Source organism: Bufo gargarizans, chromosome 5 (assembly GCF_014858855.1).
Source record: "Bufo gargarizans isolate SCDJY-AF-19 chromosome 5, ASM1485885v1, whole genome shotgun sequence".
Taxonomy (NCBI): domain Eukaryota; kingdom Metazoa; phylum Chordata; class Amphibia; order Anura; family Bufonidae; genus Bufo; species Bufo gargarizans.
The window spans coordinates 281,495,569-281,520,076 of NC_058084.1; the positions used below are offsets into that span (position 1 = coordinate 281,495,569).

The following is a 24,508-nucleotide window of genomic DNA, read 5'->3' on the forward strand; positions in this document are numbered from 1 at the left end:
CCTTTATGGACCCCACCCCTGAAAATTATCAGCCCCAAATTCCAGATTTTTGAGGGCAGCTCCGGAATACAGATAGACTGTGCGGGCTAACTAGATATTTTTTTTCAAAATCTTCTAGATTTTGTCAATTTAATAGTGGTCCAAACCAATTTATATGCCCAACAATTTTATTGATCAGAACTAGGGCTGCAACGATTAATTGATGTAATCAATAATAGTCGATAACTGGATTCGTTGCCGACAAATCCAGTTATCGAGTAATCGCTGATTTGTTGCTATGCGGGCGGTTTACTTTAAGTCACTGCATCTTTATTTTACCTTACAATGACGCTCCAGTAACAGGCAGAGCGGACGGCGGCGTAACGTCACTTACTCATGTGACGTGCCTGCTCCGCCTCCTTCATTCATAAAGTGGGCGGAGCAGGTGCGTCACGTGAGTAAGTGACGTTACGCCGCCGCCCGCGCTGCCTGTTACTGGAGGGTCATTGTAAGGTAAAATAAAGATGCAGTGATTAGTCTGCTGTGAGCAGCGGGGCTGTTATGGGGAGGGGGATCTGTCTATGGCACTGTTATGGGGAGGGGGATCTGTCTATGGCACTGTTATGGGGAAAGGGATCTGTGCCCCGTTATGGGGAAAGGGATCTGTGCCCCGTTATGGGGAAAGGGATCTGTGCCCCGTTATGGGGAAAGGGATCTGTGCCCCGTTATGGGGAAAGGGATCTGTGCCCCGTTATGGGGAAAGGGATCTGTGCCCCGTTATGGGGAAAGGGATCTGTGCCCCGTTATGGGGAAAGGGATCTGTGCCCCGTTATGGGGAAAGGGATCTGTGCCCCGTTATGGGGAAAGGGATCTGTGCCCCGTTATGGGGAAAGGGATCTGTGCCCCGTTATGGGGAAAGGGATCTGTGCCCCGTTATGGGGAAAGGGATCTGTGCCCCGTTATGGGGAAAGGGATCTGTGCCCCGTTATGGGGAAAGGGATCTGTGCCCCGTTATGGGGAAAGGGATCTGTGCCCCGTTATGGGGAAAGGGATCTGTGCCCCGTTATGGGGAAAGGGATCTGTGCCCCGTTATGGGGAAAGGGATCTGTGCCCCGTTATGGGGAAAGGGATCTGTGCCCCGTTATGGGGAAAGGGATCTGTGCCCCGTTATGGGGAAAGGGATCTGTGCCCCGTTATGGGGAAAGGGATCTGTGCCCCGTTATGGGGAAAGGGATCTGTGCCCCGTTATGGGGAAAGGGATCTGTGCCCCGTTATGGGGAAAGGGATCTGTGCCCCGTTATGGGGAAAGGGATCTGTGCCCCGTTATGGGGAAAGGGATCTGTGCCCCGTTATGGGGAAAGGGATCTGTGCCCCGTTATGGGGAAAGGGATCTGTGCCCCGTTATGGGGAAAGGGATCTGTGCCCCGTTATGGGGAAAGGGATCTGTGCCCCGTTATGGGGAAAGGGATCTGTGCCCCGTTATGGGGAAAGGGATCTGTGCCCCGTTATGGGGAAAGGGATCTGTGCCCCGTTATGGGGAAAGGGATCTGTGCCCCGTTATGGGGAAAGGGATCTGTGCCCCGTTATGGGGAAAGGGATCTGTGCCCCGTTATGGGGAAAGGGATCTGTGCCCCGTTATGGGGAAAGGGATCTGTGCCCCGTTATGCCCATAACAGTCCACAGACCCCCCCCCCCCATAACTGTGCCGTCCACAATTTGTTTTAATATGGCCTTTGGACATAATTTTTCAAGTAAAATCATATAAACCTCTTTGTTTTGTAATTTTGGTGTTTTTCCTGATTAATCGATTAAATTATCGACAACTAATCGATTTTTCAAATAATCGTTAGCTGCAGCCCTAATCAGAACCCTACATCGCAATACAGTAGACCCCTAGGTTGGACCCCAGTAAGTGCAGCAGAGATTATGAAGTTTTGGGGACTCGTGCTGCATATTGGAGTTTCTGACTTTTTCTACCAAACTCCAATTTACAGTAAGACCATGACCTGGAAGCGATTTAAGTTGGTTAACAAATTCCTACACTACAACGACAATGCACAGTGCCCACCCCAAAACGACCCAACATTTGACAGTCTGTTCAAAGTTAGGCCTGTCATTGACCACTTTAACACCAAGTTTGTTGAGGTGTACAGATAAAAATGTCAGTGTAGATTAGTCCCTATTACTTTTCAAACGGAGGATTAGATTCCGCCAGTACCTGCCTAGCAAACTGGCAAGGTAAGGCATAAAGTTATACAAACTTTGTGAGACTATTCATGTCCCTAACTGCCAAAGGTACTGTGGCTTGCGGCACAGTACGCAAAAATCAGAGAGGCCTCCCTAGATCTCTGGTAGGGCTACCACTGAGAGAGGGTGAAACCAGGGATCTCCTCCATGAGAACATGCTGGTGGTCAGTATAAGGACAAGAGGGACATCCTTGTACTGACCACCATTCACACTAACACCAGCTCCCCTGCTCCTGTACAAGGTACCACAACTACTACCCCCAAACCAGTTTGTATCCTGGACTACAACAGGCACATGGGAGGGGTGGATCTTTCAGATCAACTTCTGAAGCCCTACAATGCCACACGAAAAACGAAAGTGTGGGAAAAAAAAAGCTGGCCGTACACCTTGTACAGATGGCAATGTGCAATGCTTATGTGCTATTTCATTTTGCAGGCCACACAGGAACTTTACTTTGGTTCAAAGAGGTGGTTATCACGGCCCTAATTTTTCAAAGCCAGGCCGGAGAGGATTCCAGTACTTCAGGAAGTCATGGTACCCGTTTTGTACCAGGGCAACATTTTCCAGGTTAGGTCCCTCAGACAGCAAGGAAGGAAAGGACCCAAAAAAGGAGGAGGGTGTGTTACAAAAGGGGATTAGGAAAGACGCCATTTACCACTGCGAAACCTGCCCTGAAAAACATGGCCTGTGCATGCAGGAGTGTTTTGAAATCTGCCACTCATCCATGAAGTATTAATTTAATTTCATCCATGATGTACCCTGTAGTTTTACCACCTTATATCTCTGATTTAGTCCGCGTAGCTTACAGATCCACTATTCACCAACCACTACATACATATTCATTTCTGTGAAATACCTGTTAGGTCAAAAGTACCCTTTCCACCACTTAAAATGTTTGTACGAGGGTGCTCTTTCCAGAATGGGGTCACTTTGTGGGGTTTTACATTTCTGGGGAACTCAGGAACTTTTTTTAATGCGACATGGCACCTAAAATCCATGTCTGCCAATTCAGGCCAGCCAAATTCACATTTAACTTTTTGCCTGCTTTGCACCCATAGAGCAGGCTACAAGCACATATGGGGTGTTTCCTGAATGGAGAAAAAATGGGGAACACATACTACATTTTCTCCATTAACCCCTTGTGAAAAAAAAAATTGGTCTGCCTGTAATTTATTTTTATTTTTTTCACAAATGTGTGCTTTGAAATCCTTTTAACAAGTGTTTTTGCCTTCTGTGAGATACCGGTTTGCTGGAAAGTACCCTTTATTCCACTTAAAATGTTCGTACGGGGGTGCTCTTTCCAAAATGGGGTAGGCATGCAACGATTAATAGAGGTTATCGATAATATTCGATAACTGGATTCGTTGTCAACAAATCCAGTTATCGAATAATCGGCCAATTCGTTGCTAACTGGGGCGGGAGCGGGCGGTCAGGGTCCTTTTATCGGCAGTAACTTTTACTTCAACATTAAATCAGCCCATCTTTATTAACTTACAGTGAAGCTCCGGTAACAGGAGAGCGGATGGCGGCGTAACGTCACTTACTCACATGACGCGCCTGCTTCAGTCATAAAGTGGGCGGAGCAGGCGAGTCACGTGAGTGAGTGATGTTACACCGCCGCCCCGCTCTGCCTGTTACCGGAGCTTCATTGTAAGGTAATAAAGATGGGCTGAGTAAAAGTTACTGCCAGAATAGTCTGCTGTGAGCAGCGGGGCCAGGGCTGTTAGGAGGAGGGGGGGGGGGGGGGGGGGAGGGGGGGAGAGAGAATCTGAGCGCTGTTATGGGAAGGGGGATCTGTGCACTGTTATGGGGAGGGGGGGTCTGTGAATGACACTGTTATGGGGGAGATCTGTGGGTGACACATATAGCATAAGATGCTATATAGTGTCATCTATAGATACCCCATAAAAGTGCCGTCGACAGATCCCCCTCCCCAGAACAGTGCCGTCGACAGATCCCCCTCCCCAGAACAGTGCCGTCGACAGATCCCCCTCCCCAGAACAGTGCCGTCGACAGATCCCCCTCCCCAGAACAGTGCCGTCGACAGATCCCCCTCCCCAGAACAGTGCCGTCGACAGATCCCCCTCCCCAGAACAGTGCCGTCGACAGATCCCCCTCCCGAGAACAGTGCCGTCGACAGATCCCCCTCCCCAGAACAGTGCCGTCGACAGATCCCCCTCCCCAGAACAGTGCCATCCACAATTTGTTTTAATATGGCCTTTGAACATAATTTTTTTAAGTAAAATCATATAAACCCCCCCTTTTTTTTTTTTTTTTTTTTTCATTTTGCTGTTTTTCCCGATTTTAATCGATTAAATTATCGACAACTAATCGATTATTCAAATAATCATTAGCTGCAGCCCTAAAATGGGGTCACTTCTTAGGGTTTTTAATTTCTGGGGACCTCGGGAATCTTAAATGCGACATGGCACCTAAAATCAATGTTGGCCAATTCAGGTCAGCAAAATCCATATTTAGCTTTTTGACTCTACAGCCCTGCTGTGCGTCCATACATAATTTTTTTAGCACATATGGGGTGTTGCCATATTTGGGGGGAAATGGGTAACAAAATGTGGGGTGCATTTTGTCCTGTTACCCCTTGTTAAAGTGAAAAATTTTAGGTGTAAAGCAACTTTTTCAGGAAAAATGTTGTATTTTCACAGCCAAGCGTGTCCTAATGCCTCATGCAGACGTCCGTGTCAGTTTTGGATCATTGGTAACACAGACAGTGTTTTCTCCAGTGAAAGGTCCGTGGGTCCATTTTTTGCTGTCAGTGTTGCATCCGTGTTTCACTAACATTCAACAGCTGAAAAATAATTTTCAAAGAATCTCTTGTTAATCTGTGAAACACGGATGGCATCCATGGTTTTCACTGACCCATTGACTATAATGGGCGTGATGGATCCGTGAACACGGACAAAATAGAGCATGCATCCGTAGTAAAAAAAATAAAATGTAAAAAAAAAACTGACCATGCTGAAACACTGATGTGTGAATACACACATTAAAATGAATAGGGATGTGTGCTGTCCGTGGAGAACACATATAGCACACGTCCGTGAAACACTGAATTCTGCATGAGGCTTAATTCTGTGAAACGCCTGTTGGCTCAAAGTGCTCACTACACACCTTAAAATATTCCTTGAGGAGTGTAGTTTCCAGATTGGGGTGACTTTTTGGGGGTTTCCACTGTAGGGCCACCTCAGGGTGTCTTCATTTGCGACGTAGCTCCCAATTACCATTCCAGCTAAATCCGCTCTCCAAAAGCCATATGGCGCTTCTTCCACTCTGAGGCATGCTGTGTGCCCATGCATCAGTTTCTGAGCACACATGGGGTGTTTCTGTAAACTGCAGATCCAGTGTAAAAGATTTTGAGTTTTGTTTGGCTGTTAACCCTTGATTTGTTGCAGAAAAAAATTGATACCATTTTTTAATGTGCTAAAAAAAAAGTTTACATTTTGAAATTTCATTCCCATTTTCCTATAATTCTCGTAGGTGACACCTAAAGGGTTAACAAGTTTGTAAAATCAGTTTTGAATAGCTTGAGGGGTGTAGTTTCTAAAATGGGGTGATTTTATGGGTGGTTTCTAATATGTAAGCTGCAGAAAGTCTATTCATAACTGAACTAGTTCTGAAAAAATTAGGTTTTGGAAATTTTCTTACAATTTTTTAGATTTGCTTCTAAACTTGCAAGCCTTCTAACATCCCCAAAAAATAAAATGTAATTTTCAAAATGATCCAAACATGAAGTAGACATATAGGGAATGTAAAGTAATAAAGATTTTTGGAGGTATTACTATTATGAAAGTGGAGAAATTGAAATTTGGAAACTTGCAAATTTTTCCATATTTTTGGTAAATTTGGTATTTTTTTTTTTTTTTTATAAATAAAAATATTTTGACTCCATTTTATCACTGTCATGAAGTATAATATGTGACAAGAAAACAATCTCCGAATGGCTTGGATAAGTAAAGCTACTTTCACACTTGCGCTTGATCGGATCCGTTCTGAACGGATCCGATCATATTAATGCAGACGGAGGCTCCGTTCAGTACGGATCCGTCTGCATTAATAACTTAGAAAAAATTCCAAGTGTGAAAGCAGCCTGAGCGGATCCGTTCAGACTTTCAATGTAAAGTCAATGGGGGACGGATCCGCTTGAAGATTGAGCCATATGGTGACATCTTCAAGCGGATCCGTTCCCATTGACTTACATTGTAAGTCTGAACGGATCCGCTCGCCTCCGCACGGCCAGGCGGACAGCTGAACGCTGCAAGCAGCGTTCAGCTGTCCGCCTGTCCGTGCGGAGGCGAGCGGAGCAGAGGCTGAACGCCGCCAGACTGATGCAGTCTGAGCGGATCCGCATCCATTCAGACTGCATCAGGGCTGGACGGAGGCGTTCGGGTCCGCTCGTGAGCTCCTTCAAACGGAGCTCACGAACGGACCCATGAACGCTAGTGTGAAAGTAGCCTAAAAGTGTTTTAAAGCTATCACCACATAAAGTGACACATGTCAGATTTGCTAAAAATGGCAGGGTCCTGAAGGGGTTAAAGGATCACTAACTTTTCGCAAAATCTAGAAAATATCTAGAGCTCGTGGAGAGAAAAGTGCGGAAAGCATGCTCTCTCTCCTTTCTCCTTAGAAGTCTTTGGGCCAGTCTCGATTCCATCCTCTGTAGTGAGGAGAGAGAGCACATTATCTGTGTGAAACGTTAGTGGCCCTTTAAGGTGGCTCTGCACTTCGTCCTGGATGTAAAGAAAACCACAATTCACTCACAGCAAACTATTATCTTGGCATTTGTGAGGAATTGAATAGTTTTGGACTGCTTATATAGCGTTCTTGTGCACACACACACACATTTATAACAGTGCCTTTGTTGTTTTTGTCCCATCTAAGAAAGGCTGAAAAAAACGAGTTTGCAAGGGCAGTGTTCTGGCTGCAAGTGCCCAAACCCCTCTGTGATCTGCATGACCAACCCCTCCCCATTGTATCCTCTGTCCCACCCTGTAATGATCTTCAGTTCTCGCCTGCACACTTCACTGCCGGGCACAGGCATGGGTAGTGCTCCGCTCACTATGGGCAGAGGCACAGCCATGGGTAGTGATCGTGAGCTGGTTAATGCCACAGCTCTCCAGCAGAGGACAGCGAGCCATGGCATTTTTTTGCCTTAATAGATGGGACAAAAACAACAAAGGTACTGTTATAATTGTGTGTGTGTTTAAGAACGCTATATAAGTAGTCCAAAACTTGGAGACAGACGTTCCCTTCTCCCTTTAGTTATAACCACTTTAACTTTTAATTTGTAACAACACAGGAAATATTAGGGATTGAGACGAAACCACACATTTCTGCCAACTTTTATCTATGCTCCTTGGTTTACATTCTACTCCACTTGTTTCCAAAGGAGCATTTGGAATTTAGGTGGTTAAAACTACTATTCCCTCAGAATAGGTGAGAAATGCTGGATCGCTGCATGTCTGACCGCTGGGCCCCCGAGGAAAATGTCAGTCCCATAAAAGTGAAAGGAGCAGTGGAGCAACATGTGTATCCATTCAAATACGTCACTCTGTGCCCCCCATCGTTGGAATTGCTGGAGTTAAGCTCAGTCAGACCCCCAGCAATCTGACATCACCTCTCCTAGTACAGTCAGAGTAATGCGATTGCTATAGGATACACTCTCACTATAATATGATGTAAATGATTGTATATTAAAATCTCAGGGTATTGGTCTGACGACAAATAGGTGGCTAGTGGAATCTAGTAGAATTCTGCACTACTTTCTAAACTAACGTTTGTTCTGTATATTCAGTACATGACATGATGGCTACCATATGTCACACTGCTTACTGAATAAGGCTTATTTTAAAATCTGTACTACAGCAAGAAACATCATTCAAAGAGTGGCAAGACCAGGCATAAAGAATCAAGAAAGGTATGAAAACTGGATAATATCTTTTGCTGTGTAGAATTGTGAAGAAAGGTGTCTAGAACACTCATACCATTAGCATAAATATTCACTCTTCAGATGACTTTTAAGGGTATGTTCACATGGCAGAAACTTTACACTTTTTGGTGAGTGTTTCATATGCTTATCCGCGTCTAGTTGTTTCCAATGGGAGTTTGTGTTGCTGTGTAGATTTTAAATCCACATTGCAAAGTGACATGGATATGCAGTTAAATCCGTGGCAGAAATCTAAAGGTTGGGCTCTGATTTCTTGGATTTTGTTGCAGATTTTCAGGTGGACAAATCTGTTGTGTGAATATACCCTGATGAGAAAATTAATGCAGAGCTAAGGGTTTTTTTTTTTTTTTTTTTTTAAGGGTTTTCCACTCTAGGGGTACCTCAGAGTTTCTTCAACTGCGAAATGGCTACCGAAAACTATTCCTGGAAAATCTGCCCTCCTAATGGGGTGTTTTTTATTTTCACAGCCACGTTTTTCTAGATTTAGTCTTGAGTGAAGCAAGCTTCAGATGCTTCATCTGTAGTCGCTTCAATCAAAACTTGGTAATAATACTGTACAGAGATCAGTCTCCGTACAGTATTAGGCTACTTTCACACTAGCGTTCGATCGGATCCGTTCTGAACGGATCCGCTCATATTAATGCAGACTGTGGCTCCGTTCAGAACGGATCCGTCTGCATTATATTGGCAAAAAATGGCTAACTGTGAAATTGGCCTGAGCAGATCCGTCCAGACTTTTACATTGAAAGTCAATGGGGGACGGATCTGTTTGAAGATTGAGCCATATTGTGGCATCTTCAAACGGATCCGTCCCCATTGACTTACATTGTAAGTCTGGACGGATCCGCACGCCTCCGCACGGCCAGGCGGACACCTGAACGCTGCAAGCAGCGTTCAGGTGTCCGCCTGCTGAGCGAAGCGGAGGCTGAACGCCGCCAGACTGATGCAGTCTGAGCGGATCCGCATCCATTCAGACTGCATCAGGGCTGGACGGAAACGTTCGGGTCCGCTCGTGAGGAGCCCCTTCAAACGGAGCTCACGAGCGGACAGCCGAACGCTAGTGTGAAACTAGCCTTACAATGTATGGGCTCCGATGAGCCGAAGTAAGTTATTTGTGAAGTCGATAACCATCTTAAAAACTTGAATCCGAACTCTGCTTTGGTTCCGAGATACTAGTATGAACCGAAGCCAAGTTTGTTTTCAAGTTTTAAAGTTGTTTTCACTTTAAAAATCAACTACCGAAGTAATTCAACAAAGTCGCGAATGATTGATTGACTTCAGCTCGTTGGAGCCCATACATTCTAATATTGTACAGAGATGGATCTCCATACAGAATTACCCTAGGCTCTCTTCGATCAACACTATCTATATTCTTTGAAACGCCTGTGGAGTCAGTACACCCTTCGATAAATTCCTTTAAAGGGGTTGTCTCATTTCAGCAAATAGCATTTATTATGTAGAGGAAGGTAATACAAGGCACTTACTAATGTATTGAGATTCTCCATATTGCTTCCTTTGCTGGCTGGATTCATTTTTATCTCACATTATACACTGCTTGCAGTGGTGGTCGTACTTCCACACTACAGGAAAAAGCTCTAGCCTATGCAGTCCCATGGTTATGGCCACCAGAGAAGTCAGTGCTTTTTCCTTTAGTGTGCAAGCACAACTACTGCTGATGTGTTGCAGAGTGGTTGTAACCATGGAAACAAAAAAAGATTTAAAAAAAGAAAAAATCCTGCACAATGTAATTAATGAATATGCAGATTTGCATGGCCACATTTATAAAAAAAAATCTACACAGTAGATGTAAATATTATATATAGACCAAGCCGCTTCATTCTGAAATGCTAAAATCTGAGACTCTCAGCCAGTATTCTTTGATTAAGGCTCCATTCAGACATCCGAAAATGTGCGGACCCGTTCATTCTCAATGGGGCAGAACGGGATGCGGAGAGCACACTATGTGCTCTCCACATCCGCATTTCCAGAGAGCGGCCCCGAACTTCCGGGCCGAGGCTCCGCAAAAAAATAGAACATGTCCTATTCTTGTCCACAATATGAATGGGCAGTTCTATGGGGGGGGTGCCGGCCGGGTGTATTGTGAATCTGCAATTTGCGGATTCGCAATACACCACAGACGTGTGACTGGACCCTAAAAATCCTGTGCCAGCCTACCAGCGTCAAGGTGGTCTCAGTCAGGCAGGACCTACCCTAAAACTATATATGCTGTTCGGTATCTATTCATTTTTCAATCTCAATGCACTGCCTTTTCCTATGGTGTGTAGTAAGCACAGCCACTGCTGCTGGACTGCACGGGTGGTCATAAGGCCTCATTCACACATACATAAAAACCGCCATTTGCTGAACGGCACGGACAGCCATTGATAAAACTGCAAAACGGACAAGAATAGGACCGGTTAGATAGATAGATAGATATATATAGATATATATATATATATATATATATATATATATATTTTTTTTTTTTTGCGCCCCACAGGACGGAGTAATGGATGCGGACAGCACACTGAGTGCTGTCCGCATCTTTTGCGGCCCCATTGAAGTGAATGGGTGCGCATCCAAGCTGCAAAAACTGCGGCTCAGATGCAGACCAAAACAACGGTCGTGTGCATGAGGCCTTAAAAGCAGAGACATTTAAATGTAGAAAATTGCGACTTTTTCCAAATTCTCCATACATAAATGTAAAACTGACTCTGGATCTTCTTGCACTAGCGTGGGATGTGCCTAATTTATTAAGAGGCAGATATCTCTTAATAAATTAGGCTCATCTCTGCCCTGAGCCAAAAACTGAAGCCAGTTTCTTTTAAAAGTTATGTTAAATTTGTCAGAGTGTGCAAAGCCCCCCCTGCTAACTCCTGCCCCTTTTGTCACCACTTTTCTAAAGCCTAAAAAGACTCAAATTATGGTGCACATATGGCATGCACCATAATGTGCTATTTTTCCTTTTTTATGCCACAAGTGTGGCGTAAACTTTTTAATAAATGTGTCATGAGAAAACAGTGTCTGAATCGGTTGGATAAGTAAAAAGCATATAGTCACGCGTCAGATTAGCGAAAATAGCCCTGGTCAGGAAGGTGAGAAATGACTGTGTTAAAAAAGGGGTTAAACAACTACTTTGCCAAATTACCTGCATTGGTTTTCTAAATGTTTTACTGTACAGTTTTTCCTATACATACTTGTGTGCCACCATGGTTACAGCTTAAAACATGTCATGTGTTGTCTCATTTTGTCAGTCACATTATTGTATTTTTAGAATATAGTGTTATCCTGCAAGATATGAAGAAGAATCTCCTTTGTGTGTATTTTACAGACTTTTCATATAAAGCCAGTAAAAAGCAATGAAGACGTGTTCAAACTTCTGGTATGTACTCGTACTTTAGTTGCAGACTGACCAATTTTTTATGTCTGTCTCTTTAACCACTTTCCTACCACCACATGACTTTCTATGTCGTGGCTGTAGGCTACTATCTGTAACCCTACGTATAAAAGCGTCGGGTTACATCACGATCTGCCGGATGCCCTTACCGGCCCAGATTGCTGTGATCGCGCTGTCATTAGACAGCTGCAGTCACAGGGAGATGTGCCGTGGCCAGCTACAAGCTTGTATAAAGCCTCACACACACGTCCGTTAAATGCGGACCGTGTGATACCGGCCTGGATTTCTTCTGAGTGCAGGAGCGCACTGCATCATTGGTTGCTATGACGCCATGCGTTTCCTGCTGCCGCAGTACAGTAATGCACTGGTATAGATCACGGCAGCAGTAAGAGCACGGCGTCACAGCAAACAATGACTCTGTGCGCTCCTGCACTCAGAAGAAATCCAGGCCGGTATCAAACGGTCCATGTTTCACGGACGTGTGCATGAGGCTTAAGGCTACTTTCACATTCGAGTTTGTATGTTCTCACCGTGTTTGTGTGGGTTTCCTCCGGGTACTCCGGTTTCCTCCCACACTCCAAACACATACTGATAGGGACCTTAGATTGTGAGCCCCATTGAGGACAGCTGGATGCTAATGTCTGTAAAGCGCTACGGAATATAGTAGTGCTATATAAGTGCATAAAATAAATACAAATAAGGCTACTTTCACACCTGCGTTTAGGTGTGGATCTGTCTGGTATCTGCACAGACTGATCCGCACCTATAATGCAAACGCTTAGATCCGTTCAGAACGGATCCATTTGCATTACCATGATAATGCAAACGGATCCATTTTGACTTTACATTGAAAGTCAATGGCGGACGGAACCGTTTGAAAATCGAGCCATATTGTGTCAACTTCAAACGGATCCGTCCCCATTGACTTACATTGTAAGTCTGGATGGATCCGTTTGCCTCCGCACGGCCAGGCGGAGCGGAGGACAAACGGTGCCAGACTGATGCATTCAATCCGAATGCATTAGGGCAGTACGGATCCGTTCGGGGCCGCTTGTGAGAGCTTTCAAACGGAACTCACAAGCGGAGCCCCGAACGCTAGTGTGAAAGTAGCCTAATACAAATGTCTGCGTCCCGTTCAGAATAGATCAGTTTGTATTATCTTCAACATAGCCAAGACGGATCCGTCATGAACTCCATTAAAAGTCAATGGATGACGGATTCGTTTTCTATTGTGCCATAGAAAATGGATCCGTCCCCATTGATCAAAATGCATTAGGGCAAAAATGATCCGCTTTGGACCGCTTGTGAGAGCCCTGAAAGGATCTCGCAAACGGAAAGCTAAAACGCCAGTGTGAAAGTAGCCTTACATTGAGGAAGTTGAAAGCCAGCAGGGAGCACTTTTTCTTATGTAAGGGCATCACTTGCTGGCTTTAAAAATGAAATGTCAGCCTGCAGGCTGGGAATTAACCTCTTCCTTGACTGTGGCAGAAAGGGGTTAATAAAAATAGTTACCAGTATTGGCAATAGTAATTGGACTACATACACACCAATACAAACATCCCGTGCCTTTTTCGTTCATATAAAATATATATTTATTATTAGTTTTAGCAATAGTATAGTGGAATTTGTATGTGGAAAATATACAAACCTAAACGTGTGTATTTTAAAAATCTAGGTATTTGTTTTAGCAATATTTTGTATAACAGTTTTTTTTCTGTTTTAAAATATACAAAAAATGTATAATAAAAATAAACCTTAAAATGTAAAAATTTCCCCAAGATGAATACCTTAGGCAAATAACATAAACAAAAAAGTAACTTTCACGGGGCTTATAGCCGTAGTTTTGACACTGTACAACATTTTTCTGGCAGTACTGTGCTATAGAGCCAGCAATAGAAAAAAAGTCCGCCAAAAATCCAAAATGCGCTTCAGTCTTTTGAAGTCTTGCGGCTGGCCCCACCAGTAGATAAATTACATAAATAGCGCTTATTTTCAGAGTACTAGTACGGTACAGGTTTTAGAAATGTTTTGTCTTGAAACCTTTTGTAATAGTTAGACTTTTTTTTACTTTCTTACAAAAAACCCAAAACTTTTTTTTCCCCCATAATTTGCACAATTTTTCCTTAAATTTTAAAAAAAATATTATATCCATCATCTAATAGCACAAAAGAAAGGTGTAAGATGTCCCGAGAAAAATATCAAATACATGTAGGCTGGCTCAGAAATAAATCAGTTATTTGCAGTTAGATAGACGCATTGCTACAACTGAAAAACTGGCCTGGTAAAGAAGAGGGATAAACACTCCTGTAATGAAGTGGTTAAATAAACCCTCCCCTCTTCAGGCTTCCTCCCCTCTTAATACACTTCTATGGCCAGCATGTAATTTAATCCTTCAGTGAGCTGGCAGACAGTTTTGTCTCTCTAGAAGGATTTAGCAGAGAAGGCTAGTAATGGGGAGAAAGAAACACTTTTTTTCTGCAAAGATGTTACGAAGTTTCTTATATTTACTTGTACTGATGATTTCTGCAAAGTTTGTTGAAACAGGGACCATTTGAAGGACCTTTTCATGGGTTTTTGTAGCACAAACTGGTATGCTTACCAGATAGCTTGGCCACAGTAGATGCAAACGCTTTATTTTATTTTTTTAAATACCCCTCTGCTGTGTCCTCCACTGTTTTTGGTGCGCTGTATGTTAATTCGGACGATCGTTACAGGGAGTAGAAGACATCTAGTTTCCTTAGTTGGCATCTCCTCCCTGTCTGTGACACCATCCAGTCAGAGCAGACTGCGTCACAGCCATGGAGAAGGTGAGCTGTTCTTGTGATATTTGGTAAATCTCCAGAGAACAGCTCACCCTTTTCCTTGCTGTGATGCAGTCCGCTGCGATTGGACAGACTTGATGATGTTGAGATAATGGCTCTGGGGGCGACTTCCAGGATTTCTTTACACTGAAGATAGTTCATAATGACATTCTGTATGTTTGGGGTCGTTGTTCAGCTGCAGAATAAATTTGGAGCCGATCAGACTCCTCTCTGATGGTAATGCATGATGGATACGTTTCTGCCTCCATTCCTCAGCATTGAGGACACTATTAGTCTGGACCAAATCCTAAACGCCGTTTTCTTAAATACAGTATCAAACTTGCAAAGAACCTCTGCCATGCTTGGGCAAACAAACTTCTTTCTGTTACAGCCATTTAAAATTTTGGCTCATCAGTACAGAGCACCTACTGCCATTCTTTGCACCACAGTTTTCACGCATAGTTGAGACCACTTCTGGCCAGACCTCTCCACACTCCTGGGTCACACTGGTTTCTGCGAGTTCTGATGGCACTACTTTTTGAAGTTAAGTATGTATGATGTGTATTGCAAATTTGGGCTGCATTTCAGCAAATGGAGTTGGAGATTTGGTCAGGATTTATGGTTTGTTCAATGCAGAGAAATACAGGCAGATACTTATCCCTCATATTCTCAATCAGGAAGGCTTTTTATTGGCTCCAAATTTAGTCTGCAGTTGGACAATGCCCCCTAACATACAGCCAATGTAAAAAAAAAGTTATCTTCAATGTAAAAAGAGCAAAGGCTCCTGGAAATGATATGGCCCCCACAGAGCCCTGGTGTCAACATCGAATCTGTCTGGGATTACATGAAAAGACAGAAGCATTTGGGCAAGCCTACATCCACAGATTGGTTAGCTTTTCTAAGATTGTTTTTTGAACAACTTCCTGCCGACTTCAGTCACAAACTGTGTGCAAATGTGCCTCAAAGAATTGATACTGTTTGGGTAGTCGCTTAAAATACCAAAGAATGAAAGCAGAAATATGTATATCATTTTCTGTTGATATATTCCAGTTTAAAGGGGATTTTTGATATATGAAGGGTGGGGGTCCAATGCCTAGGACTTCCACCAATGAGCTGTTTGAGAAGGCATTAGCGCTTCTGTTAGTGCCGTGGCCTTCTCAGTGCTCACCAAGCACAGTGCCATACATTGCACAGCAGCTGTGCTTGGTATCGAAGCTCGGCCTCATTCACTGAGCTGCACCTAGGCCACGTGATCAATGAACTGGTCGTCACTGGCCTAGGGAAAGCGGAGAGAAGGCAGTGGCTCTACTGCTAGCACGACTTAAGTACAGGACAAAAGAGTATGTTTGAATTCATGTCTGCACTGCAGTACAAGCAGAACAGGCCACGTTTTCCATAGTGTTCATAGCTCGTATCATAGTTTTATTATGGTAAGTTTTACATAATGCAGCTGTCTTTGAATAGCGTAAATACTACAGGAAATAATATTTTATATGCTTTGTGACGTATAACTGTATGATTTTCTAAAACCTATGTATGGTTTTATTTTGTTAGAAAACCTTTGCAGTTGCAAATGAGTCTGATGTAGCATTTGCGGAAAAGGTTAAAGAATTGTTCTCCGTTGCACTAACGAAATACAAAGAGCTAAAACTCGAAGAAATAGTAAGTCTCCCTTTGTTCTGTTATCTTTAGTTCTAACTGTATGTGGATATTCTTCTGTATTCCCTTGATTTGTTTGTTTTCACATGAGGACTTTTCACTCATTCCTCCTTAGGCCTGTTTCACATTGGTGTTAATGGTTCTGGCATTTATTTTTTTCTCCAAATTTACCTAATTTGCTGTTTTATCCCCCCATACTTGAATCCTACTTTCTGGTTTGTCATGTGACTGCTGTCAGTGAGATGTGTCCTGACCTCAGCAGGGCATGTGAGACTAACCAGTTTATTTTCTACCGCCACATATTGAAAATGCCCTGTGTAACTTGATTTATAACAGTTGTAACTTGTGCTAATCATTTGTTAGAGAAAAAGTCGTCATCATTATGTTTATCTGTCTGTTATCCATCCCTGACACTGTGACACTGCATGTAGAGGAGTAGTTATTAAAGGGCAAAGCTCCACTACAGGACGTAGCCAACAGCAACCAAAATCAAAACTGATTTGCCGCAGTGCACAATGATAGGCTAATAATATTAGAATGGGGCTTATTCAGATGACCGTATATTTGTGTCTGCATACGTTTTGCAAGTTTGTGGAACGGATGCAGACCCATTCATTTCAATGGGGCCGCAAAAGAGGCAGACAGCATACCATGTGCTGTCCGCATCCGTACTTCCATTCTGTGGTACCTCAAAAAATATAGAACATGTCCTATTCTTGTCTGTTTTTCAGAAAAGAATAGGCATTTGTATCATAGGGCTGGCTGTTCTGTTCCGTGCAATGCGGAACGCACGTGGCCAGGATCCGCAATTTGCAAAATAGATAGAATCATCAGAATGAGCCCTAAGACAGGTTTTTATAAATAGTGGTATTTGGGCAAAGTGATATAACAGTGATATCTGTTGGGTAGGATACATTTCATATTAGTGGAACAACCCCAATTGTAAACATGCCTCTCTTTAGATAGCCGTCCGTTGATGTGCACAGAACTAAACTCTTCAGGCTAGTGATATTAAAACTGCCAATTAGAAACAATGATCAGTGAGGCTTACTGACATAAAAATTATGAAATTACACATTTTCACATTATCCAAGCCCCATCTTCGAAGGTCTCCTTATTAGTATTATACTGGGGTGTTGTCATTATTATAATATTCTGTGGGAATATTTCCTGTAGTATATTTTGTTTGTGTTTAGTTCTGCACAGAAGCGGAGCACAGTTCACCTGAGGAACTTGTGGGGTCTTCTGATAATCACAATGATCATGGTAAGTTTGACACAACTGATGTTTTATGTTCATTATTCCTTTGGATGCATGCACATTACAAGTAAAAGGAAAGTTTTGCTTTTTACAGCAACATGAAATTTAAACAGAGATCCATCTTTACATAGGCTACTCTTTCAATCATTTCATTTTTATTCAAAACCATACAAAATGTTAATTCTTCATGAAGAAAATTAGCAGTAAACATATAATGTCATCTCTTGGTTACTGTGGTCTTATAGGAGCACTCCAACAAAACTGTTTATTCTTTGACCTGTTATAAAGGTGCATGATGTAAACAGTAGTGAAGGTTGTCTTTCCAGTGACTGCATTTGTGAGTTATAACATCACTACTGATCCTCAGCTGTGTCATGTGACCAACAGTAACTTCTCTGTGAGACGACCATTAAGACTTCCATAGGAATAGATGGAGAAACTGGCTTCCTGCCCAAACATCTTATGTGTGGGCATGAAGCCATTTTCTCAATCTATTCCTATGGGAGCCTAAATGGTTGTCTCACAGGAATTAATAGAGAAGTCACTGACTTCCTGTCCTGTGTCAGTTGGAGAGTCAGAGTGTTGGTCACATGACACAGCTGAGGATCAGAAGGGAGCTTATAACTCACAACTACAGCCACTGGTAAGGAGATTACCTTTACTAAAGTTCATGTACCTTCAGATCAAAGAATCATGATTTTTTTTTTTTTTTGTGGGAATGCTGCTTTAACATACTGTATATGTTCAACTAATTATGATCTCTCCTAGGCTATGGTGATACAAGCCACTGATAAACATCCATGTGTAAAGATCCAGCTTCCGTTACCTAATGTTTTCATGTCACATTGTTCTCATTTACAATGTGATGGATAATGTAATGTTTTTTTCTGCCTTTTTTCACATTCATTTAAGCATTTTTTCTGTCCTCTGCTTATTTTTATATTACGGTATTTTTGGGACTATACCAAGGGGCCTGCAGAAGCAATGGCTGGCTATACATTTCCACTGTAGAGAGACTTAGACCTCCACAGTTTATTTATTTTCTTTATTTCTTTTTCTTTCATAATTTGTTTAAAAAAAAAGGTATAAAAATAATTTACTAGAATCCTAACTTACAATGCATTCAGAAAGTCTTCGGACCCTTTCACTTTTTTCACATTGTATTATGTTGCGGCCTTGTGCTAAAATAAAATAAATGTAAATTTCTATACTCCATAATTAGAAAGTGAAAACAGAATTTTAGAAATGTTTGAAAATGTGTATTAAATTGAAAAAATAAAAATAAAAATCATATGGACAAAAGTATTCAGACCCTTTGCTATGATAATTTCTAAATTTAAGACGTTTGGACCAGGCCTCTTACTAGAGCTAGTTGCCCTATCAAACTAAGTAATTAGGGGAAAAGGGAAAAGATGAGAGAGATGACCAAGAACACAATGGTCATTCCAGAGATCCCGTGTGCAGATTGACCAAACTTTCAGAAGATCAACCATCACTGCAGCACTCAACCAATTTTGGCTTTATGCCAGAGTGGCCAGAAAGAAGCCTTTAATCAGTAAAAAACACATGAAAGCCTGCCTGGAGTTTGCAAAACCAATATTGAACTTTTTGGCTTCAATTCTAAACGTAATGGTGGGAGAAAACCAAGCACTGCTCATGACCAACACTAATCTTGCAATGAAGCATGGTGGTGGTTGCATCATGCTGTGGGGGGTGTTTTCCAGTGGCTGGTCACGATTCACCTTTCAGAAAATGACCCTAAGCACACAGCCAAGACAACCCAGAAGTGGCTTAGGGATAGTTCTGTGAATGTCCTTGAGTGAGTGGCTAAGCCAGAGGATTGGCTTGAATTGAGCATCTCTAAAGGGCACCTGAAAAATGGCTGTCCACTGACTGTCCCCATCCAACCTAACAAAGTTTGAGAGGATCTGCAGAGAACAATGGCAGAAAATCTCAAATCAGGTGTGCAAACCTTGTTGCTTCATAGAAGACTGGAGGCTGTAATCACTGCTTCAAAGGTGCTTCAAGTCCTGATTAAAGGGTCTGAATACTTGTGACAATGCAATATTTTTTAATAAATTAGCAAAGAGTTTAAACGTTCTGTTTTCACTTTGTCATTATAGGGCATTGAGTGCTGATTGATGGGGGGAAAACTTTTTTATTTTTATTTTGTTTTTATTTTAGCACTAAAGGCTGCAACATGACAAAATATGAAAAAAGTGAAAAGACCTGAAGACTTTCCCAAATGAATTGTACGATCATTTGAGCAATGGGTGGTCTAGATATTGCGGTCATAATGCAGATAGTACAGGGAGTGCAGAATTATTAGGCAAGTTGTATTTTTGAGGATTAATTTTATTATTGAACAACAACCATGTTCTCAATGAACCCCAAAAACTCATTAATATCAAAGCTGAATATTTTTGGAAGTAGTTTTTAGTTTGTTTTTAGTTTTAGCTATTTTAGGGGGATATCTGTGTGTGCAGGTGACTATTACTGTGCATAATTATTAGGCAACTTAACAAAAAACAAATATATACCCATTTCAATTATTTATTTTTACCAGTGAAACCGATATAACATCTCAACATTCACAAATATACATTTCTAACATTCAAAAACAAATCAGTGACCAATATAGCCACCTTTCTTTGCAAGGACACTCAAAAGCCTGCCATCCATGGATTCTGTAAGTGTTTTGATCTGTTCACCATCAACATTGCGTGCAGCAGCAATCACAGCCTCCCAGACACTGTTCAGAGAGGTGTACTGTTTTCCCTCCTTGTAAATCTCACATTTGATGATGGACCACAGGTTCTCAATGGGGTTCAGATCAGGTGAACAAGGAGGCCATGTCATTAGATTTTCTTCTTTTATACCCTTTCTTGCCAGCCACGCTGTGGAGTACTTGGACGCGTGTGATGGAGCATTGTCCTGCATGAAAATCATGTTTTTCTTGAAGGATGCAGACTTCTTCCTGTACCACTGCTTGAAGAAGGTGTCTTCCAGTAACTGGCAGTAGGACTGGGAGTTGAGCTTGACTCCATCCTCAACCCGAAAAGGCCCCACAAGCTCATCTTTGATGATACCAGCCCAAACCAGTACTCCACCTCCACCTTGCTGGCGTCTGAGTCGGACTGGAGCTCTCTGCCCTTTACCAATCCAGCCATGGGCCCATCCATCTGGCCCATCAAGACTCACTCTCATTTCATCAGTCCATAAAACCTTAGAAAAATCAGTCTTGAGATATTTCTTGGCCCAGTCTTGACGTTTCAGCTTGTGTGTCTTGTTCAGTGGTGGTCATCTTTCAGCCTTTCTTACCTTGGCCATGTCTCTGAGTATTGCACACATTGTGCTTTTGGGCACTCCAGTGATGTTGCAGCTCTGAAATATGGCCAAACTGGTGGCAAGTGGCATCTTGGCAGCTGCACGCTTGACTTTTCTCAGTTCATGGGCAGTTATTTTGCGCCTTGGTTTTTCCACACGCTTCTTGCGACCCTGTTGACTATTTTGAATGAAATGCTTGATTGTTCGATGATCACGCTTCAGAAGCTTTGCAATTTTAAGAGTGCTGCATCCCTCTGCAAGATATCTCACTATTTTTGACTTTTCTGAGCCTGTCAAGTCCTTCTTTTGACCCATTTTGCCAAAGGAAAGGAAGTTGCCTAATAATTACACACCTGATATAGGGTGTTGATGTCATTAGACCACACCCCTTCTCATTACAGAGATGCACATCACCTAATATGCTTAATTGGTAGTAGGCTTTCGAGCCTATACAGCTTGGAGTAAGACAACATGCATAAAGAGGATGATGTGGTCAAAATACTCATTTGCCTAATAATTCTGCACTCCTTGTATAAATACACCCATCTTGCAGCCAAGTTAGCGTGCCTTCACACTCGGCAGATTTTGTGGCAGAAAATTTAGCGACTTAGGGCTCTTTCACATTTGCGTTCTTGTCTTCCGGCATAGAGTTCCGTCGTCGGGGCTCTATGCCGGAAGAATCCTGATCAGGATTATCCTAATGCATTCTGAATGGAGTGAAATCCGTTCAGGATGCATCAGGATGTCTTCAGTTACGGAACGTTTTTTGGCCGGAGAAAATACCGCAGCATGCTGCGCTTTTTGCTCCGGCCAAAAATCCTGAACACTTGCCGCAAGGCCGGATCCGGAATTAATGCCCATTGAAAGGCATTGATCCGGATCCGGCCTTAAGCTAAACGTTTCGGCGCATTGCCAGATACGACGTTTAGCTTTTTCTCAATGGTTACCATGGCTGCCGGGACGCTAAAGTCCTGGCAGCCATGGTAAAGTGTAGTGGGGAGCGGTATACTTAACGTCCGTGCGGCTCCCGGGGCGCTCCAGAGTGAAGTCAGGGCGCCCCAGGCGCATGGATGACGTGATCGCATGACACGTCATCCATGCGCATAGGGCGCTCTGACGTCATTCTGGAGCGCCCCGGGAGCCGCGCGGACTGTAAGTATGCCGCTCCCCGCTCCTACTATGGCAACTAGGACTTTAATAGCGTCCTGGCTGCCATAGTAACACTGAAAGCATTTTGAAGACTGATCAGTACACTTGCGTTTTTCCGGATCCGGCGTGTACCTCCGGCAAGTGGAGTACACGCTGGATCCGGACAACGCAAGTGTGAAAGAGGCCTAAAAATCTGTTTCATTAACTAGTCGGTACCGAAGCAGTTTTAAAGTTGTTTTCCACTTTAAAAATCAACTACCGAAGTTATTTAACGAAGTAACGCTCTACTTTGCAAATAACTTACTTCGGCTCATCAGAGCCCATACATTTTAATACTGTACGGAGACTGATCTCCGTACATTATTATTTTCGAAGTTTTGAACGAAGCGACTTAGGATGCAGCATCTGACGCTCGCTTTGCTCAATACTAATCATTACTCTCATATCTGTGACACTTAGCTCAAACTTTACACTAAGAAACAGATCTTGAACAAGATATGGGTGTATTATGTATGGGTATCAGGAAAGACGTAAGATTCATCCTAGAGCTGTCAGAACATGATATCACATACACGGTTTAAAAGCACAGACATCTCTGCAGCTGTTTAAAGCAATACTTTTCATTTGTATGCTTAATCAGCATGATCAGCCCTACCAGGCAGTTTATCTGGTTTAATAGGGTTGATCATGGTGACAGAGGCTCTTTAATGAGCACACACAGTCTGTATATGAAAATTGAGGAAGGTTTGTAGCAAATCCTCTTCAGACGTGGGCTGCAGTTTACTAGAGATTCTGCTCGTTTGTTTTTATTTGCTGTTTACACGGAGACTGTTATTTGGAGGGATGAAAATGAACCCATCTATGATATCTTACACTTCATTTCAGAGCAAACAAATTCTTTTCTGCCCCAAGCAACAAATACGATTGAATATGAAAGAATAAATTCAGCAGCAGGTTCTCCAGTTCATTCATTACCAGTGCAATGCATCTCCAGTCCCACATCTCCTGCAGACTGCCAGCCAAACTCGCCTATCAGAAATCAGCCAAACAATCCAGACACCTCATCCATTGCTTCAAGATCACCAACAAACATATGTGAGGACGGTGACCCCTCAAACAAGCTATCCGCAACCAACCCAGCAAATGACAGTAAGTGTCATACTAAACAAACCAACTTCAAGGACACCATTTTGTAGCTCTAGGGACCCTGTGAGCAATGTGCAAATATTTCAGACTTTCTTGTGTCACAGTGCTGTTTTATGAAGCCAGATGTATTCATGAGCTGCATCAGTTATACGTCTATAGGGAAGAAGCTGTCTGTAGAGCAAATCTGACTGACGAATCCCAGTGATGGGTAACCTCTGGTGAAACTACGACTCCCAGCATACTCCAGTCATTTCTATGGAGTTCTGAAAACAGCCAAGCAAGGCGGCATCTTGGGAGTCGTAGTTTTACCACAGCTTGGGTGCTGGAGGTTCGCCATCACAGGACTAATGAATCTTGTGACTGACTCTTGCATGTTATAATATCACTGCTTGTTTTCTCCACAGACCCATGTGCTGGAACTGAAGTAGACCTGTCGATGGAAAGTGACGATTGCGTTGCTGCTGAAGCAGCTTGCAGTGATGATGAAGATGTATAGAAACTGTACATGTGTATTAAGCCAGTAATAAATGTTAAAAACCCCTGTCAGGCCCCAAACACATTTTGTAGTTAGGGTTTTGCCCCACTACACTTTTTTTTACTTTTTATGGTGTTTTTTTTGGCTTTTAAAAAACCACCATTTTGTTCATGTGTTTTTATACAAGCATTTTTTGGAGTGGCATTGTTTAATCATGTTTTTTGGGGGGGGTTTTATACTTTTTTCCCCATTGAGAAGTTTATGTGAAAATGGCCACACCTCAGAGCATGCTGTGATTTGAAAAATAAAATAAAAAATTCCCTCCAAACACACACTGAAATCAAATAAGGATTTGGTACCGCTTATTTTTTCTGCAGAGGGCTGTAATCGGCATTGGATTCTACCAGAGGCTGGCTGAAAAGTGGTTGCCACGGGTTTTTGGTAAAGGTTTCTGCTTTGTGTGGTGGAATCTGGTCATGTTTTTTGGAGCTAGATCTAATCTCCTGTGAACACAGCGTTCTGTAAAATTTCTGTTCTGCAAAAGAACCCTTGCCCTATAGTGATACTAAAAATAGGCTTCTCTTTTAAAGAATGCCCCTCTTTAACCACACATTTTATAAATTCTTCCTGTTTTCTAAGCAAGCTTCTGTCTGTAACCATTGTTTTAGCGTTTTCATTTTTCTCCGTTTAGACATGCACATACTGCTATAGACTTCTTTTTTTTTTTCTGTGAATAAATAACTGATTCCTCAAATTCTTTTAAGGTTTTTATTACAAGTAAATTATTGTTTTAATGTTGTAGCTGTTTTTAATATAATATCAAAAGTATGTCAAGAGTACATATTCCGGCCAGCACGTAAAGGCTGTAAATTAAAACTGATGCAGAAATTTTAGAGGGTAAGACGCTACTTCACAAGGGAAAGAGACGCCAGGGAAAAACGGATAAGGGAAGGAATAGAACAGATGGTGGAACATCCCACCGGCCTCATAGTAAAATAACTGCAGTTTAATTTCCGACTGCTGTAGCTGTGAAGAAATGTCAAAAGCCTATGACTCATTAACACTCTCTAAGATATACCCCATTCCACCCATCGAATATACCGCT

General features: G+C 42.6%; 1 protein-coding gene across 4 annotated transcripts in view; it reads left to right on the forward strand.

The window, feature by feature from the left end:
* LOC122939055 (dentin sialophosphoprotein-like) overlaps positions 1-24,157 on the forward strand; it is a 90,180-nt gene extending 66,023 nt beyond the window's left edge. For all 4 annotated transcript variants that reach the window (XM_044294999.1, XM_044295001.1, XM_044295002.1 and 1 more), the window contains 6 exons: positions 8,108-8,159; positions 11,521-11,571; positions 15,942-16,049; positions 17,243-17,312; positions 22,668-22,931; positions 23,333-24,157. In XM_044294999.1, coding sequence (XP_044150934.1) covers positions 8,108-8,159; positions 11,521-11,571; positions 15,942-16,049; positions 17,243-17,312; positions 22,668-22,931; positions 23,333-23,424 — 637 coding nt within the window. In that variant the 3' untranslated portion in view covers positions 23,425-24,157. The remainder of the gene's footprint in view (positions 1-8,107; positions 8,160-11,520; positions 11,572-15,941; positions 16,050-17,242; positions 17,313-22,667; positions 22,932-23,332) is intronic.
* The last annotated feature ends 351 nt before the right edge of the window (positions 24,158-24,508 follow it).